The 18022-nt window shown below is 38.5% G+C and overlaps 1 protein-coding gene across 1 annotated transcript in view; it reads left to right on the forward strand.

Moving 5' to 3' along the window:
• Positions 1-11827: 11827 nt before the first annotated feature.
• SLC17A6 (solute carrier family 17 member 6) overlaps positions 11828-18022 on the forward strand; it is a 42269-nt gene continuing 36074 nt past the window's right edge. The window contains exons 1-3 of the mRNA XM_017525928.2: positions 11828-12792; positions 15594-15846; positions 17316-17434. Of these exons, the coding sequence (XP_017381417.1) occupies positions 12707-12792; positions 15594-15846; positions 17316-17434 (458 nt within the window). The 5' untranslated portion in view covers positions 11828-12706. The remainder of the gene's footprint in view (positions 12793-15593; positions 15847-17315; positions 17435-18022) is intronic.

An 18022-nucleotide genomic window follows, 5' to 3' on the forward strand; every position in this document is an offset into this window, starting at 1 on the left:
CTCAAGTGGGAAATGAGGAAGGAAAATAGGGTTTGGAGGCAGGGAACATAAGGCTGATTCACACTTCAGCTCTGACAGGAAATACTTTCTCCATAGGGTGTATGCCAAGTAAATGACTTTGTAACCTTACTTCATCCTTTCCATTTACAAAAGGCATACACCAAATAACCAATGGAATCCTCTAGAGGGTATTTAAACTCCCAAAAATTCTGTAACAGGGCCTTTGAGCCCCCATGCTTGGGCCCGCCCCCACACTGTGGAGTGTATTTTTATTTTCCATAAATCCCTTTATTTCTTCTTTGCTTTGTGCATTTTGTCCAATTGTTTGTTCAGTGGACACCCTCCACTGGTAACAAGCCTACCACTGAAGACTGGCCTGCAGCTCCCACTGTTCTCACCACTGAATGAGTAGGAACAACCATTGAAAGACATTAAGCTCTCCTTCCGTATGCTGTTAAACAGAAAAATATGAATAAGTTCAACAAAAAATAAACATTCATTTCTTAAAAAAATGACATTAAGCACTTTGTATCAGGGAGTATTTTACATGCTGGAAATATAATTCTGCATAAGGTAGGAACAGTTCCTGCCATTTAGAAGTTTTTTTCTAATTGGCTTAGAAAGGCAGAACAGGAAACAAAGCAAAGAACCAACAGGTACTGTGGTAAGCAGAATAATAGGCTCCCAAAGCTGTTCTCTTCAAGGTCCCCAGAACTTGTGAATATGTTAACTTATGTGGCAAAGGAGACTTTGCAGGTGTGATTATGTTAAGGATCCTAAAGGAAGGTAATTATTCTAAAGATTATCTGGCTGAGCCCAGTGAAATTATAATTGTTCTTATGGGTGAAAGAAAGAAGCAGTAGAGACAGAGGAGATATGATCATGAAAGCGGAGGTCATGCTTGTTAACTTGGGGGTGGGTTGCATCATAAGTCAAGGAATGCAGGCAGCCTCTAGAAGCTGAAAAGGCTTCTCCAGAGTCTCCAGAATGATGAAGCCCTCCTGACACCATGGCGTTAGCCCAGTAAGCCCTATGTCAGACTTCTAATTTACAGACCTGCGGCAAACATGTGTTTTAGTAAGTTTCTTAATTTGTGGCCCTTCGTCACAACAGCAATAGGAAAATAAAACAGACAGCAATTAGAAAAATAAGATACTTTAGAAAGTGATAAGTTGTAGAATAAAGAAAACTTAAAAATGATAATATGATAGCAAGCCAGTGAAAATACACTAACACAGAAACACACTTGGCCTGTGTTCATGGTATGCAAGAGCAAGAGAGAGAAGAATTAAGATGATGATGGAGAGGTAGCCTTCCCTAGAAACTAAATCCCTCAGAATTCTGCATCTGGTCATCTAGTCTTAGTCAGAATAAGGAAATGTGACACTTGTATAAACTCAAATATTGGAATCTTTTTCTGTGTGCTATGTTTCTTTTACCCCTGAAAAAGAGATATTTACACAGTCAAGATAGTTTTGTTTTAAATATAAAATGGACACCGAGTTCCAATTAAATCAGGAAGACTGAGCATATGAGTTTGTGTCCACTTTCTCCTGGGACTCACTAAAATGATGGAAAAGCAGATTTTGAAAAGCTATAAAAGAGAATGACAGATGAAGCCATAGCATTTAGAAGATGTTAACAGGATTTTAGAAGATGGAAAGATGATGGATAAGGGAAAAGTGACCTAGATAGTGAAGAAAGGTGAAACCTAAATGCCTTTTGGCAGAAAGCAATTCAGGTCATGCACAAACCACAGAAAAGCTTGGGAGTTGAAATTACCAGGGTTGTGGGCCTCGGCTATAGACAGGATAGTTTGCTGCAAGACTACAAGAAGAGGACTTATACCTAGTCCAGCCTATGTAGCAAGACAAGTGGACCTCACCAATCATGGTAGAAATGTAAGCTTGTCTCTTCAGGGTAAATCACATAGACCCAGACCTCAAGAACAGCAGGCATTGCTGAGATGTGGGGTTATATGCCTTAGTAAAATCAGGAGGAAAAATCAAAGGTTGCATACTGGATGGTGAGATTTTATTATCAACTTCCTTTCTACTCAGCTTCTAGAATCCTGGTTGTCAGATGTCTAATCATTTCTAGGAAAGAGACTGAAGGACTCTTATATAGGAAAGCTTATTAACTTAATAAAAATGTATGTATTTATTGCTATTTGGGGCCCACAAGTAAAGAACTGTCAAAATAATCCCAGCTAACAGTTCTTATATACCCACAGTGCCTTGCTCTTAAATACAAATGAACAGCTAAGGACTACTACGTATTTAAGGAAAGACCCTAAAAGAAGGTAAAACAAGCTAATTAAAAAAGAGAAAATTAGTGAGAAGAGACCAGAAAAAATTAAAATAGTAACAACTCAAATTAACATTTTCAGGGAGAAAAGATGGTGCAGCCTTAAAAACAAGGATAAGATGCTATTGAATAAAAAGAAAGATTCAAAAACAAACAGCTCTTGCAAATAAAAGTATAATAGCAGAAACTTTAAAATGGGTTTGAAGAAAAAAGAGAACATTTATAAAAAAAATTAAAAATCAAAAGAAATAAACAATTAGAAATAAGATTTTAAAAACTAAATGTCAATCCAGAATGGCCAATACCCAACTGACAAGGTTTTGAACAAGAATAGATAAATTGGAAGAAAGGAAATTATTTTGGGAGATAATTTCAGAACATTTTCTGGTTTTGTTTTTGCTTTTGTTTTTTTCTTTTTCAAGAAGTCTTGCTCTGTGGCCCAGGCTGGAGTGCAGTGGTGCAATCATAGCTCACTGCAGCCTTGAACTCCTGGGCTCAGGTTAGCCTTCCATCTCAGCCTTTTGAGTAGCTGGAACTACAGGCACTGACCACCACAACCAGCTAATTAAAAAAAAAAAATTGTACAGATGGGGGTCTCACTATGTTGCCCAGGCTGGTCTTAAAATCCTGGCCTTGAGTAATCCACATTCCTCCTGCTTGGCTGCCCAAAGTGCTGGGATTATAGGAATGAGGCACTGTACCATATCTAGCCCACTTCCATATTTGAAGGATGTGAGAGGGTCTGCCTCTGAGTGACAAGCACAAGAGTATAAAAAAAGTCTCTTTTTAAGATGTCATAAATTTTCAGAACACTAGAGATAGAGTATCATAAAGTCTCCACAGAATAATTTTTTTAAAGCAACCTGAGGCTTCAGGAATCAAAATGGTACTAGTCTATCCACTAGCAATACTAGAAGATGACAGATAATGGGACAAAACTGCCAAAAATAGAAAAAACATTATTGTTCTTAGATTCACAAAAAGAAAACAACTATAGATCAAGTGTGAAAAGGAAAAAAAAATCAGTTTTCAGATAAGCAAGTTTTTAGAGTTTACATCCCAGTCCTTTGTTTCAGGAAATTACAGTAGTATATAATCCAGAAAGATACAGGATCCAGAAAGTAAGCAGGTGACATAGAAGAGAGGTGAAGGGGATCTCCCAGGATAGTGGTGATGGAGAACCCCAAGTCAGCAACTGTGTAGCAGGATGGAGGGCATTTAGTTTATACCGAAGTAGAAGGGCAGAGAGCTCCAAGAGGAAAGCATCTAGCGGAAAAAAAAAAAAAAAAAAACTAGAATTGATATATTATCTGACAAGTCTGATTATATTAAGGGAATTTTATAGTTCGCTTGGATCATTTTGAGATGGATTAATGACAGGAACACAGAAACATAGGATAACATTAACAAATAGAAATGCAATTATAAGCCCCAGGGTGGAGAAATGCTATATAAGAAAGGAAATGAAAACAAAGCAATCCTATGGTTTGGTTGTGAGCAATAAGTGGGCTGCTTGAGTTAGAATTTTAACTTTGCAACTGAATTGTGTGACACTGAGAGAGTTGCTTAACAATAGTCATCATATAAACAATTTTGATTTCAACAAAATTAGTTTAAAAGGGATAGCATGTGAATGTTGGGGATGGGAAGAGACGAAGAGGGAGAGACAGTTGAAAGAGAGATAGATAATTAAATTTAGTTCCTCATCTTTCATCGGAAGATGGCAACAGATATATAAAATATTGAAAGTCAAAGAACAGCAGCCTAATAATCATAACAGCTAAACATATAGGGTTGATTCTATGCCAAGTAATCCTTAATCCTGTAAGACACACACACAAACACACACACACACACACACACACACACACATGCTTAATTTTGTTCCCCAAAGCGATGCCTCCTTTTAGCAGGAGTTGTCAGAAGATGGAATGAGTCAAAGTACCGCTTCTTAAAAAAAAAAAAAAAAAAAAGTATTTCACCTTTACATCTTGGTACATGTATTATTTTGATAAAATAAAAACTAATCAAGACAAAAACTATGTAATGGATTAAAGAAATTTTTGTGTCGTCTTGCTGTGTCAGAATAGTGTTTTAATTTCTGTGATTGCCAAAATCTTGACTTCAGTTAATGAATGTAATATGAAATAATGGGCTATTGAAAATTATTCTCCCCTCTTTCTGTCCCCTCTTCTGATATTATAGCCTCTCAGAAAGCACTGTAAGAAACCCAAGCTCTACTCAAATAGTGGGGCTACTCTTTGACACATTTTTCATGTTCCAATTTTGTTTTAAGATCAATTTCAACCTTGAAGACTTTCCCTAAAAGAAAAATACAAATGGTCAAAATATAAGTTTCCATTTGCTTACAAATTTCAGTGCAGAGTCCATCATATCAGATCCATGAGAGCATCATCTGCCCTGAGAAGGATAGTTTTAGATGATGGCCATCGTCTACCTTGGGCCAAAGTGTAGGAAGAGTAAGGGTTGCTGATTTATACCATTTGTCATTGACATTGTTTTCTTTTCTACTCACTAAATAAGTGTGTTAATTTTTCCCCTAATGTTTGGTGTTGTAACAGTGATAAAATAGAAGAGTGGGCTAGGGATAAAGGAAATATGCTTATTATAAATTAAATTGACCCACAGAAGTAATTTCCCAATATTGAGTTATGATTTTCATATTGATTTAAGCAAAAGACTTGCATCCTAATTCCAGTCCTTGTGTACCATCTGTGTGTATATGGGTAATTTTTCCTCACCCCTGAATGAGTTGAAAGCTTGAGCATTATATTGGAAAGAATAGTAATTAAAAAAATATTTTATCAGCTATTGTAACGGTAATCTTCTGAACTGGAACCCCTGCCTCCATCTCTCTACCAATTTATCACATAGTTGCCTAATTAAACTTCTAAGAATGTTACTGTCTCTCAGCAAATTATTTATTTGCTTATACATTGTTAAAATTTTTTTCAATTGTCCATAAGAAAAGGTTTACATTCTTAGTTAAAATCTGAGTTATCTGAGAGCAAGATCTGTGAGTTACTTATCTCTGTTTCTGTGGTACTCAGCAAAAGACCTGGCACCTAGTCATAACTTAGAAATGTTAAAAAAAAATTTAATTTAACTAACCCTAAAAGTCAAGGTTTTTGTTTGTTTGTTTGGGTCTATTCTGTCTTTCTAATACTTTGGTCTAGAATTATTCTTACATGTTTCTTTCCTCTTTCCCGTGTTTTAACTTTATATTCTAAACTTTGATTCTGTTTATCCATTCTTCTTCCATTCATTTATCCATCCTTCAAATATCTTTAGGATGATATATCAAGATATTCTCAGTTGCAAGTAATAGATATGTTAACTCAAACTGGCTTAAATATTAATTGAAAGATGTCATTGGCTCAAAAAATTTGAAAAGCCAGCCTAGTTAGCAGGATTTAGTGTGGTTCAATTAGACCACTGACTCTGCTTCTCCATAATGAATGACTGAAGGAATTGGCAGTCAATATCAAAAGAGTTTAAATGAACAATCAAAAATTATTCATGCTACACAATAAGATCTCCACACTATGCTTCTCGCCACAGTATAGTGGTGTTTTTACCATTATTATAAGCCCACAAGCAGGCACAAAAGAATAAATGGTGGCACGCTTTTTCAATTATTTATCAGCAATCCTTTCTTCTTTATGCTAGGAAAAAAAGCCCACATATAATGTTAATATCATGGAAAGCATGTATACCCACAGACTTTCAAATAATTTAAATCAATGTTGTAGGTCTGCCTCTTAACTCAAATAAGTATTTTTCATTTTTACCACTAGTGGGCAGCAGCTAGAAAATATTAATAGTGACTACTGTTGTATTTTTTTTTTCCTTTTTCAAAATTATTATAAGCTTATGCTTACAGCAGTCAAATGTTCTGGACCTTAAATATTCTGTTCTATTATAAAACTATGTATTCAAATTTTTTGCTTTGGAAAATTTTACTCTAAATATTACAGAAGTAGAAACCATCCCACCCTCTGCCTCTGGTAGCTTAAGTAACTTAGAAAATAGTGTGAAATTAAACAGAAACTTCCTAGATACTAATAGCCAAATGGGAAATTTCAATAATTTTAGAAGTGTTCCCTCAAAGAAGATGATATTTCACAGTCTGTGATGAGAAAACGTGTGACAGCCAAAAGAAGACAATCAGTAACCTAGGATAATAAAAGTGAAATAGGATTCCTATGGGACTTAGATGAAGAGATATTTCAATTAGGTATGTTTTTTCATGTTATTCAATTTATTTATTTATCTGTAAAACACCGTAAGGCCTGGCAGTCTCCACTTGATCGCCTTCATATTGAAGTGTATATTTCTTGTATTCTCTTTACAGATTTGCATTTCTTTTCTTTTGTTACTTTTTTCCTCAATATTTCCTTATACAATTAAATCTTTTACTTTAAGAAATTTTTTTAGAGTTAAAGACGTCAATGCTTTCAAAGTCCTTCTGTATTTATCATGTTACTCGAGGTGTATATTGTAGAATTCAAATTAGAAATACTTCCCTGGCATTAGAGGAGCAGTATTTGGTCTCCATTTACTTTAAAAACTTAATTTTTCCCAAGGCACAATGGCCTTTAGTGAATTCAGACTTTTTCCCCCATGAATGCAGAAAGAAAAAGGTAGAATACATTTTTAAATGAGAAAAGATATGTACATTTTTTCTCATGGTAAATTATAAATACAGAGTATATGCACACAAAAAAGGAAGCATTGCATATATGACTACATAAGTATGTTTTACTACATACACGTGTAAATAAAATATGTGTTTAAGGTAACAACATAGGCTCATTTAAAACTTCCTATTTCTGGTTTTAATCAGAGAAATCAAAAGATATTTTATACTAGGCCACTAACTATAGCAGTGTAAAGCATTGGGATGTGTTCGCAGAAGTGGTTTTTAAGACAAACTGAATTATTTCTTCTATTTGCAGCTCTAAGGAAATTATATAATGATAATTTCTTAGAAATTGTCTCTGAGGCTAACACTGCCAAGTAAAATCAAATAAAGCTGAACTAAAAATTGTCTACTTAAAAACCCTTGGTAAGAAAAAAGTCACAGATGAATTCTAGAGCTTATTTGTATAGCTCTGACCTGAAAGAAGTGCGTAATTATTGGACTGAACATTTACTTAGGAATTCAAAGTCAAATAAAGCCATACTGTAAAAAAGCTTTTTGAAGCATTTTTATCTTTAGGAATGTGCACTCTCTACACATTATAAAAATATAATATAAATTTTTATATTAAAAAAGCTATAAAACTGTGTTGAGTTCACAGATTTACTATATCCCAGAAAAGGACCTAGCCCTCAGTATGTACAAATATCTGTTGAGTGAATATTTTTTGAAATAATAAACAGAAGATGTTGCATTCAAAATAGTCTCAGACTCAGTCATCTTAAAGGTTTTCTCTTTTTGAGGTGAGGTCTGGCTATGTTTCCCAGGCTAACTTCAAACTTCTGGGGTCCAGCAAATCCTCTTGCATCTGCCTTCCCAGTAACTGGAACTACAGAGGCATACCACCACCTTGAGTTATTTTTTGAAATAAATTTGCCCTAAAAATACTCCAGAAATAGTTTTCGAATGACCTTAAAGATAATGCCTTTAGAATATATTTGTATTTTTGGTAATAGCGAAATATCAAATTTATATTACTATTTCAAAATATTTATAAAATTATCACAATTGATTCTACTGGGATTAGAAAATGTATGCCATTTTTACCTGCGTGATTATCATACCATTATTCAATCTTAACCTGTGTGATTATCATACCATTATTCAATCTTAACCTGTGTGATTATCATACCATTATTCAATCTTAATACAGTAAAGCTTCCTTTAGTACTAGCTTTTTGGTTAACTGAGAGATTCTCAGATAATCAACTTATTTCTAAATATATTTTGTAGTAAAACAATGGCAAATGTGTTGCCCACAAAAAGACTTTATAGTTATAGATGTAGATTTAATTTAACAAATACTCAAAAGAGGAAAGAAAGAAAGAGAGAGAGAGAAAAGAAAGTGTAATTACGTAATTAAGGACCACAATTGTCTCTAAAATATTAACATATCCTTCCACCAGAGGGCAACATTTGCAAGATATTTAAATTATTTCTCAAAAGTATTTCCTCACACATTTGTTTATTTCCACACAGGGATATAAACAAATGGAAATCTATTACATTGCTGTTGGCTAATACCTTATGTGAATCTTAAAAAATACTATAACTTCAATTATTTAAACAATTGCATATAAAATTCAACATATACAGTAAAACAACAAAGTTTTATTTAAATATGTAAGAAGGTAGAACTTTCAGAAATGAGTACATTTCTCTATATTAGTATTTTTTCAGTTTATTATTAACCATTTAACTCAAATATAATAGAAAAACCTTAGGATGGAAGAAACAAAAGAAAAGTAGTTTTACATCAGTTAATAAAGTTATGAAAAGGCATAAAATTTTACAAGCAGAACGGATGATAGAAATCACCCAATACAAGCCTTCATTTGTGCCAGTAAGAAAACTGGTTTATTAGTGTTTGATGATTGATACAAAATTGGAGAGATGATAATCAGTAGAATCAGGGCCCACTCAGGTAAACTGATTTCACATTTCATACTCTGAACTGTTGATGTTCAAAGTGTGATTCTTGGGCAAGTAGTCCTGGAAACATGTTACAATTGCTGAATCTTGGGCTTTCGTCTAGACCTACTGAATCAGAACCTGTATTTTAACAAGACCTTAAACTGTGAGAAGCTACTCTAACCTGTGCTGTTTTCTCATCACCAGTTACATTGCTTCAGACAATTATTAAATCTCACTTTCTTCCTCAGTAACATGGAAATACAACTATTTTAGTCTAAGGAATAATTATAAGGAATAAATGAGATTATCGTGTAAATAAAAGCTACTCATAAATTATAATATGCTACCCTACATTAGTTATATTCAGTGAAAACCTCTCCTTTTATTGTTCACAGTTCTTGGCAAGAGGGACATTTCTTCCTCTAGAAATGAAGTTGTCTAATGATGCAATTTAGAGCTTGTTAAAATTGGGTATAAGGTATTGGGGATAAAGGAGGGTGTCAAGAGAAAGGAAGTCATTTTTGATATGCTTAAGTTAATATCCTACATATAACTACTAGTGCATCTTTACATAAAGATGAAACTGATTAATTTAGGGTTGCGAAAGTACATGTTCAGTGTTTCCAGTTCCATGAAGAAAATCTGTTGTGTTAGCAAATGGTGTCTGAATATATGTTTCATACATTGGGAGCTGCTATGAGTTTAAAGATAGCCTAAATGGCATTCTTAAGTCCCAGGTGGCCTAGTAACATTTCTTGTAATTTTCCACATGCAATATTTTTCATTGTTTATGGAAATACCATTAAATATACCCCTCTGGCTGTAGTGCTATCCAAATAACACCCCTCCACCCTGCCAAACTCCACTGGGCTGCCATTGTCTTTGTAGAACTACATTTCCTTTAACTATTAAGACAGACAAGAAAACATTGTCTCCTGAAATACATTCTGTACATTTTAACTCCCAGGATGAGTTATTTAACTTGTATAATTTCATTCATAATTATTTGTAATTGTATTTATGTGTCTATTTCCCATGTAGCTTGTGAGATTTCAGGGAGAATTCCCAGATCTAGTATTATTCTTGGCACTCAATGAATATTTTTAGAATGAATAAATCAATATTAGCAGTTATTCTGATTCGGTTGCTCATGCTATTTATTATCAAGAGAGTGGAAGACAGAGGCAGATGACATTCATTTCAATAAAAGTGAATGTAATTGTTTTACCCTAGAAACAATGCTTTTATGTTGGATTTATATTTCTTAGTTTCCCCTCATATTTGCATAATTGCGACCTAGCTATCATACTTATTGATGGTTTAGATACATCTCTAGTTATCCGAGGTTCAACTTAAGACGGAATGTTTAGGAAAATCATTTCTGCATTATCACCTGAGCTTCACAAACATTTGTTGTAAATTCTATTTTTTAAATAACTTTCCAAAATTTCAAAATCATTAATATCCCTAAATAAATATAATTTAATGAACTTAGTTACTAAAAATTTGAAAAATATGGATATTTAGAAAACACCTAGATAAGTCAAGTCCTGAGTAGCTTGAATCTTTTAATCTTTTTGTTTGTTTGTTTTTTAGCAAGGAAGTAGTTTCGTCTCTTTATACTTGATCTTGAGAAATAGATATTATTCTAAGCCATTCCAGAGTGCTAGAGAAAAACCAAATTCACTGTTTTACTGAGGATATATATTTTAGACAAATTTATCCAAAAGAAGAGAAAAATTTCTTTATTATCCTTTTCTTTATCATATTTCAAAATGGAATATAATTTGACAACTATCAAACTTAATAATGGTAGGCGGTTTTAGATATTTTTGAATTTTTTTTCCAGGTATCCATTCAGTGAATACAGAGCCATTATACCATTTGAACTATTCGGGGAATATTCTTACTTGATTCTGAATTTAGATCCCTACTTTTGAGATATTTTTCCAGCATCTTAATTAAAATCGACTCCCCCTGTTGACTTATATGACATCCAAGGTTTTGACCTTGAAAATCTGCTTCAAGGCCAATCTGTTTTATAAGCATTGGCCTGAATCATACATAAGAAGTTTGTGATTCATGTAAAAGAGATTAATAGTTTACCTTAATCTAGCACAGTTTGCTTGCTTTGCTTAATGAAATAAATTCATTGATACTGTACTTATATACATAAAACCAAAAGTATTACATGAATGTCTTTCAAAACGTATGCTTTAGGAGAAGGTGATACAAAGAAAAAATATATATATAAGTTTTGAATGGAATATATGTAAATTAAAATAAATCTTTAAATCATCATCATCATAATTTGTCGGCAAGCACAAGGTATAGACACATATTTCATCAGTATACTGGCATTTGAGTAGTGTACTGTAAATTCTTTAAACAAAGATGCTTAAAATTCCAAGGAATTTATCTTAAACTTCCTGTCTTTTATTTAACCTCGTTCACTGAGTTTACAGCTATTCTTTTATTTTCTCCTCTCCCTACCTCGCACCTCTTTTTCTTTATTCTTCCCTTCCTCCATTCTTCTTTCCTTCTCTCCCTTTCTTTTTTTATTTCTTTCATTCATCTTTTTCCTGTCAAGGGTTAAAACAAGCATATGAGTAATGTAATTATGCATTTTGTGTGCATAGATTTTACATTCAAGGGAGCCTAGGTGTCTTGGAACATCACAAGCATAAGTGAAATATGTTGAAATCTTTCTTCCCTGCAATATTGGCATCAGTGTGCTGGACAAAACGTAGCAAACTGGAAGTAACTTGTCAATTTTTAATAAAGTTGTCTTCCCTAGCAGAGTTAAATGCACCATTCTCCCTGCAAACTCTGGAGATGATGACATCTTCCTACATGGTTTCCATAGCATCCATTCCTGAAGAGCCCCAGTATGGTCCTTGGTCAGGGCGATCCGCCCAGCCCCCCCTAGAAAGTTGGCAACCTAGCTAGCCAAAAGAAGCTTCCCCTTTTCCTGAAACTTACTCTGTCCGTGGTGCTGAACCATTCTATCGAGACCCGCCCAGACGGGTGCTGTCAGCCGCTGAAAAAAAATCTTCCCTGAGGCTGCCCAAATCAGAACTGTGTATCTTTTATTTACTCACGTCCTCAAAGAGCAGCAAGCCTTCTCCATCTTAATTTGACTCTACCGCAAAGCACAGTTACGCTGGCGTGATGGGAGGAGATCATGGGCAGAGAGGAAAAACTAATAGCAGCACTGCTCACCTGAGACCTGAGGTGCTACCATGAGTTTTGAATATGCTCTGCTCTTTACAGCAAATACACCATTTTTAAAAGTACTATTCTTTTGACTTTGCTGTTACCCAAGGGTTCTGTGATATTCCGGCCCCTCCGTTTAAAAGCCAGCAGACTTGAGAGCAGTAAGTCTTCAAAACCGGGAATTTGCATTGTTTTTCAGCTGACCGACTTCCAGGACAAGGACTCAACCGCATCTACTCAAATACCATGGCACTGCTTGCACCCTTTGCCACCGGATCCTCCCCTTCCAATGAGACTTTCTGATTGTGTCTACCAACTCTCCTATTAGGAAACCCGTGGGTTGCATGCAGCTATTCTGTTGTATTCTCATTCTCACTCTCCCTCCCTTCTCTCACTCTCACTCTTGCTGGAGGCAAGCCACTACCATTCTGCTAAGAAGGAAAAGCCCACAACTGCCTTAAGAGATTAAGACAGTATGTGCAATCCTCGCCTTTCCTAGCAATCACTGTTTAAATCTGGCAAGAGCTGACAACAGTCTTTGAAAGAATGGAATCGGTAAAACAAAGGATTTTGGCCCCAGGAAAAGAGGGGCTAAAGAATTTTGCTGGAAAATCCCTCGGCCAGATCTACAGGTAAGACAAAGCAAATCCTTGCTTACCTGGGGCTCAGCATGAAAAAACCTGCAGGGCCATTTCCGCAAACCATGGTGGCTCAGGAACATTGTAATATGATCGGAAAGTCTTTTTGTTGCCCATTGCTTGGAGCAGGGGTGCTCTGGAAACCTGCTTATTAATGCAGGAATGTTGCACTAAATGAACCTGTCTGGGGTGTGTGTGTGTGTGTGTGTGTGTGTGTGTGTGTGTGTGATTTTGGTATCTGCAGAGTTTTATTCTTTACTACATAGGATTTATCTTCTTTACAATTTAGAAATGACCAGCACCTGCTCAAACAGTCATTCTTTTAGTGCTTATAGATAACCCGAATTAAACTCCTTTGATGCAGACAAACGAATATAAAGCACAACCCTCTAAAAATTAGCCAAGAAATTCCAAAGAATAATGGTTTTAATATATATACATACAAGTAAGAGAGAGAGATCTCAGCTTCAAAAGCATAGTAGAGAATCCCCTAGTGGAATCTTTCTTCTCTATTGAATAAAGAAGAATCAAAATATATCAATAATTGATAGTTGAAGCAATTCCTTTCTCTGAGCCTGAAACAATGTATATGCATTTTTAATTATTTTCAGTCTCCTAGAGTCTATTTCTTGCATAGGAAATGTCACAATGCCCGGAAGAACAGCCATAAAAATAACAAGCAACATTGCTTTGAAAGTCCTAGAAATGATTTAATTTTTTAATCCTTCTGTAGTCACTATACTAATTATGCTGCAATCTGCAAAACTTTAAATCATTTCAGGTATGCTACATGGATACAGCTTTTTAAAAATAATTAGAGCAAAATAAAGAAGACAGGGAAGACATAAAAGAAAAAACAATTCCAAAGGAGCATTAATTTTAATATTTGGGAAATTGAGGTCTCTGTAAATGCATGAGAAATATAAGGAAAATGACCAAACCACTCCCAAATTTTCCAAATCTTTTTAGGTTTGGCGGGCTTTATGTAGGCACGATTATGCACCTATGCGGCAGTAGATACCGCAAGGGCCCTGCAGTCCCACAGCTACCCTGTAAAGGGCTGTTCTTTCCCGGTACAACTGTCATCCTGTGCAGAGTTCAACGTTGTATATTTGGGCACACAAAGCCAATGCAAAAAAAAAAAAGAAGAAGAAAGAAAGAAAAGAAAGAGAGAAAGAAAAAACACATCAGCTGATTTTTTTCTCCCAGTGAAAATAAACTGCAATGTTTTCTAACATTATGATCAGGCTTTAAGAATAAACATTAACCTAGCCACAAATACCTTTAAGACCTATTGTCCAGGTACTATTTTATAGAATTCGGAAGTCTGACATTTTTTTCTGGTAGCCTCAAACTGCTTGACAGCAATATCCCAAGCTATGCATATTTGAAATTAAATTAAAATTTTCACTTGCTTCACCCTTGTGTGGTAAAACAATTGGGTGTGCACATAGCATTCAAAACGGCACAGGTCAAAATTACATGGTAGTTTGGAAAAATATTTGCAAATTGTAAACGGAGAGGCTCTTTGTTTAAATATCAAAAGTATCAATCCCAAGGGGCTACATACAGAGATGTTGCCGTATGCATTCCTTTTGTTTGTTTGGTTGGTTTTTGTTAATAGAAATTTCATGAACTTGTTGTAGACTAGAACACCACCAACTTTTAGTGAAACCATTCCTTTTCTCCGCGTTCCCCTTTTCGTTTGGCCCTTCTCCCAAGGACCAAAGCCAGAAATGAATTGATTCAAATGGGTGAAATCTTATGAAACAGTATGCAAAAACAAATTTTTACATGAGATCTTCCACTTTGATGTGGAATATCTTACAAAAGTTGATTTGGGGACTCGTTTGTATATCTGGGAGTCACATTTTGTGTCTCGGGAGATGGACTCTTGACATTTTTCGGTGTTTGTAAGAGAGAGAGTAATGACGCAAGATTGTGAATAATTAATTATTCATGTTCTGTCAGTAGGAAGCTTAGGTGTCGCCCATATGCTGTGGAGGTCTTTGTCTCCAACTCGAGTAAAAAGAAAAAAAAAAAATAGTATGAGGTGTAACGGGATTAAGCATTGAACCAGAGCCCTGGGGGCGGGATGAAGGGGAAGGAGAGTGTTTGACACTCTCAGCGAGAGTTCTCAGGCCTTCTCTTCAGGCACAGGCAATGGCCTAGAGAGGCCTTAGTCTCAGGGGTGCCCCAGGCTCAGCTGGGGGGTGGGGTGGGGAGGGGGTTTGGAATACTAGCATCCTCAACCTGCAAAGCTTCCGCTTGCCAAAAACGGAAAAGGCAGCACGGGTGGAAAAGGCTCTCTGGTTGGGCCCGCCTGCAGCGGAGCAGCCCTCGGGCGCTGGATTGCAGGAGCACAGGGTAGCCAGGGGAAAGCCCTGGGGAGCGCAGGTCGGCAGGGGAGGCGCCTACACAGGTGCGGAGGAGGCTCTGGTAACCCCTGTCCTCACAAAATGCAGACCCTGCAAGAAAGTTAGACCCAAGCAGCCCGTGTTTCTGAATCAAAGCTTCCAGAGGTGGATCCCGAGATGGGGACTCGCTGCCTTAGGCCTAAAGGTGTTAAAGTTGAAGGGACGCTGCCGCTGAGGCAAGGAGCAAGGGCAGAATGCGTGAGAGCCTGGGAGGTCTTGCAGTTTGGTGTCACGCCACCAGCCTAATACCTGAGGGAGGGCTGAGGTCGACGGCCCTCCTGCCAACCCCTATGGATCCTGAAATATGGGAATGGGTCAGAGTCAGGGGTGCCTGAGCTGCCACGCACGTCCTTGACTCGCCCCTGCTCTGCCGCGCAGGGTGCTGGAGAAGAAGCAAGACACCGGGGAGACTATCGAGCTGACAGAAGATGGGAAGCCCCTAGAGGTGCCTGAGAGGAAGGCGCCGCTGTGCGACTGCACGTGCTTTGGTCTGCCGCGCCGCTACATCATCGCCATCATGAGCGGCCTGGGCTTCTGCATCTCCTTCGGCATCCGCTGCAACCTGGGCGTGGCCATCGTGGACATGGTCAACAACAGCACCATCCACCGCGGGGGCAAGGTCATCAAGGAGGTGGGCAACGGGTGGCCACCCTGGCTCCCGCCCTTCAGCCATGTGGCCTTGCAAAGCTGCATCTCCTGTTTGAGCCCCATTTCCCCCCTCAATGGAAAGGAAGGCTTGGGTGCTCCCTAAGTTCCTCTCTAGCTCTGCCCTTCTAGAATGGACTCCAATAGTGTTATCACCTCCTTTTCCGCTCTGCGGTCCAGGCCTTCCCTTCCCCATCTGCAAAGTGGAAAAGAGCGTCTAGCTCACTAGGCTTTGTGAACTGTTGGTGACTAGCAATGTCCACTAAATCTAAATAGAAATGTATTTGTTTTATTTGAATGAATAGTGTAGCATATTAATTATAGTTTTCCCGTGACTTTATTCGGCCCCTCCGAAACATTCTTAATAATCAAAATGAAACAAACTAGAAAACAAATAAAATCAGCTGTGTTCATATTAGCAGGTTTGGCTGAGGAGTCTATCGGAAGGTTTATGTCTCCGCAGGAGGAGCTGCAACGCTGGAGGGTCCCAGGGTGGCAGGGAATCGAGCCCAGAGAGGGGAGGGTCACGTCAAGGTCACAGAACCCCTGGGTCCCTACTTAGAAACTCCAGCTGCGGTAGAGGAGACAAAGCAGGAATTGAGAGGAGAAACTGGGGAAGGATCTTGGAATCCGGGAGACCTTGAAAAAGTCCGCTGTGTGTCAAAATATTATTCGAAGGAGAAAAAGGGTTCCCAGTTACCTGACAGGAAAAGTAGACTCCTATCTTTCGGAACTTAACATTTGCGCCCCAGTTTACTTTGAGGCTCCCTTGGGGAGTCACCCAGGCTGACCAGGGCAGAATTAGACCTCTACCTTCAGAAATACCCCTGCCCCGTTTTATTGCAACCCCTGAGCAATGCCCCCCACTCCCTTTACTCCCCCCAATTCACGGATGACTCCAAACCCTTCAGGCCCATATCCGTCTCCATTTGTGAGGACACCCTTTCTCCTGGCCACTCTGAGCCCTGCACCTTTCATCCTTCGCTCCCCACCTTCCTTTCCCAGGACTTCCCTATTTACGTCTCCAGGGTTGGATTCCGTTCTTAAAGTCACTACACTACTGCATTCGCATTGGCCGGATCCGTTAAGTGGATCCCTGCCAGGAGTCTCCATCTGGCTAACAAATCTCTTCATGGGGAGTTCGAATTTCCAAGACTGGGGCCCTCTAGATTCCTAGCTCATTCAGAGGATCCGATCTGCCTACCATCAGTCGAGGAGGAAAGCCAGTGCTCCCGGTCTCACTGTTAATCACAAAATATTTCGTTAATGAGCAAGGTTTTTCCGTTGCAAGAGGCAATTTTGTTAGGAAACGAAAATGAAGCCACCCTTATCCCCAGAATGCGTGAAGTGTCCAAGCACTGGGGGCTGTTTGGCTTGTGAACCACTGAAAGTGAGCCTTTGGCACTGACTCTATCTACTCTTTCCCTTCACCCCTTTTTTTCCTACCCCCCATAGAAAGCCAAATTCAACTGGGACCCGGAAACCGTGGGGATGATCCACGGTTCCTTCTTTTGGGGCTACATCATCACCCAGATTCCGGGAGGCTACATCGCATCTCGGCTGGCAGCCAACAGGTAAAGCGCCAGGAGGGACTGGGGCTCGCGGAGTGGTGTTGGTTCCCTCCGAAGGGGCGGCAGAAGCTGGGAGCAGAGACTACAGCCCCAGGGGGTTTGAGGGCTCCCGGGAGAGATATTCTAGTCCCTTGACACTCCGTCTTAGGGCTGGAGCTGCTGGTGACTCCTTCCAGAATTAGTCGCCTAAATGGATGTAGGCTCTCTGGGACTGGCGCACGCGGCGTCCTTCCCTCTGCGGTGGCTGAACCGGCTTTCGGAGAAATGATCGACGTGCCTTTTGGCCTGACGGGAGCTGAGGGCAGGCGGGGAGCAGGCAGAGCAGGGAAAGTGCGGCAGTGTGCACAAAGGGGTGGGCGACGGCAGATGCTGCGCTCTCCCCTGCACTCCCCGCGGGCGCCCAGGCTCCCCGAGGGTCTGCCCCGGACCCTGCCCAGATGGTGCTCTGGGTCTAAAGGATTTGTTTCTAGAGGTGCTGGCACAAGGGAGGCAATTCCACCTGTTAATGAACTGCGCAGAGGCGGAGGTTGGGGAGCCCTCAGCTGCTTTCAGTGGCCTCCGGCCTCTCTGTGGAGTCCACAACCAAGGTCC

The sequence above is a fragment of the Cebus imitator genome, unplaced genomic scaffold (assembly GCF_001604975.1).
Source record: "Cebus imitator isolate Cc_AM_T3 unplaced genomic scaffold, Cebus_imitator-1.0 Scaffold39, whole genome shotgun sequence".
Taxonomy (NCBI): Eukaryota; Metazoa; Chordata; class Mammalia; order Primates; family Cebidae; genus Cebus; species Cebus imitator.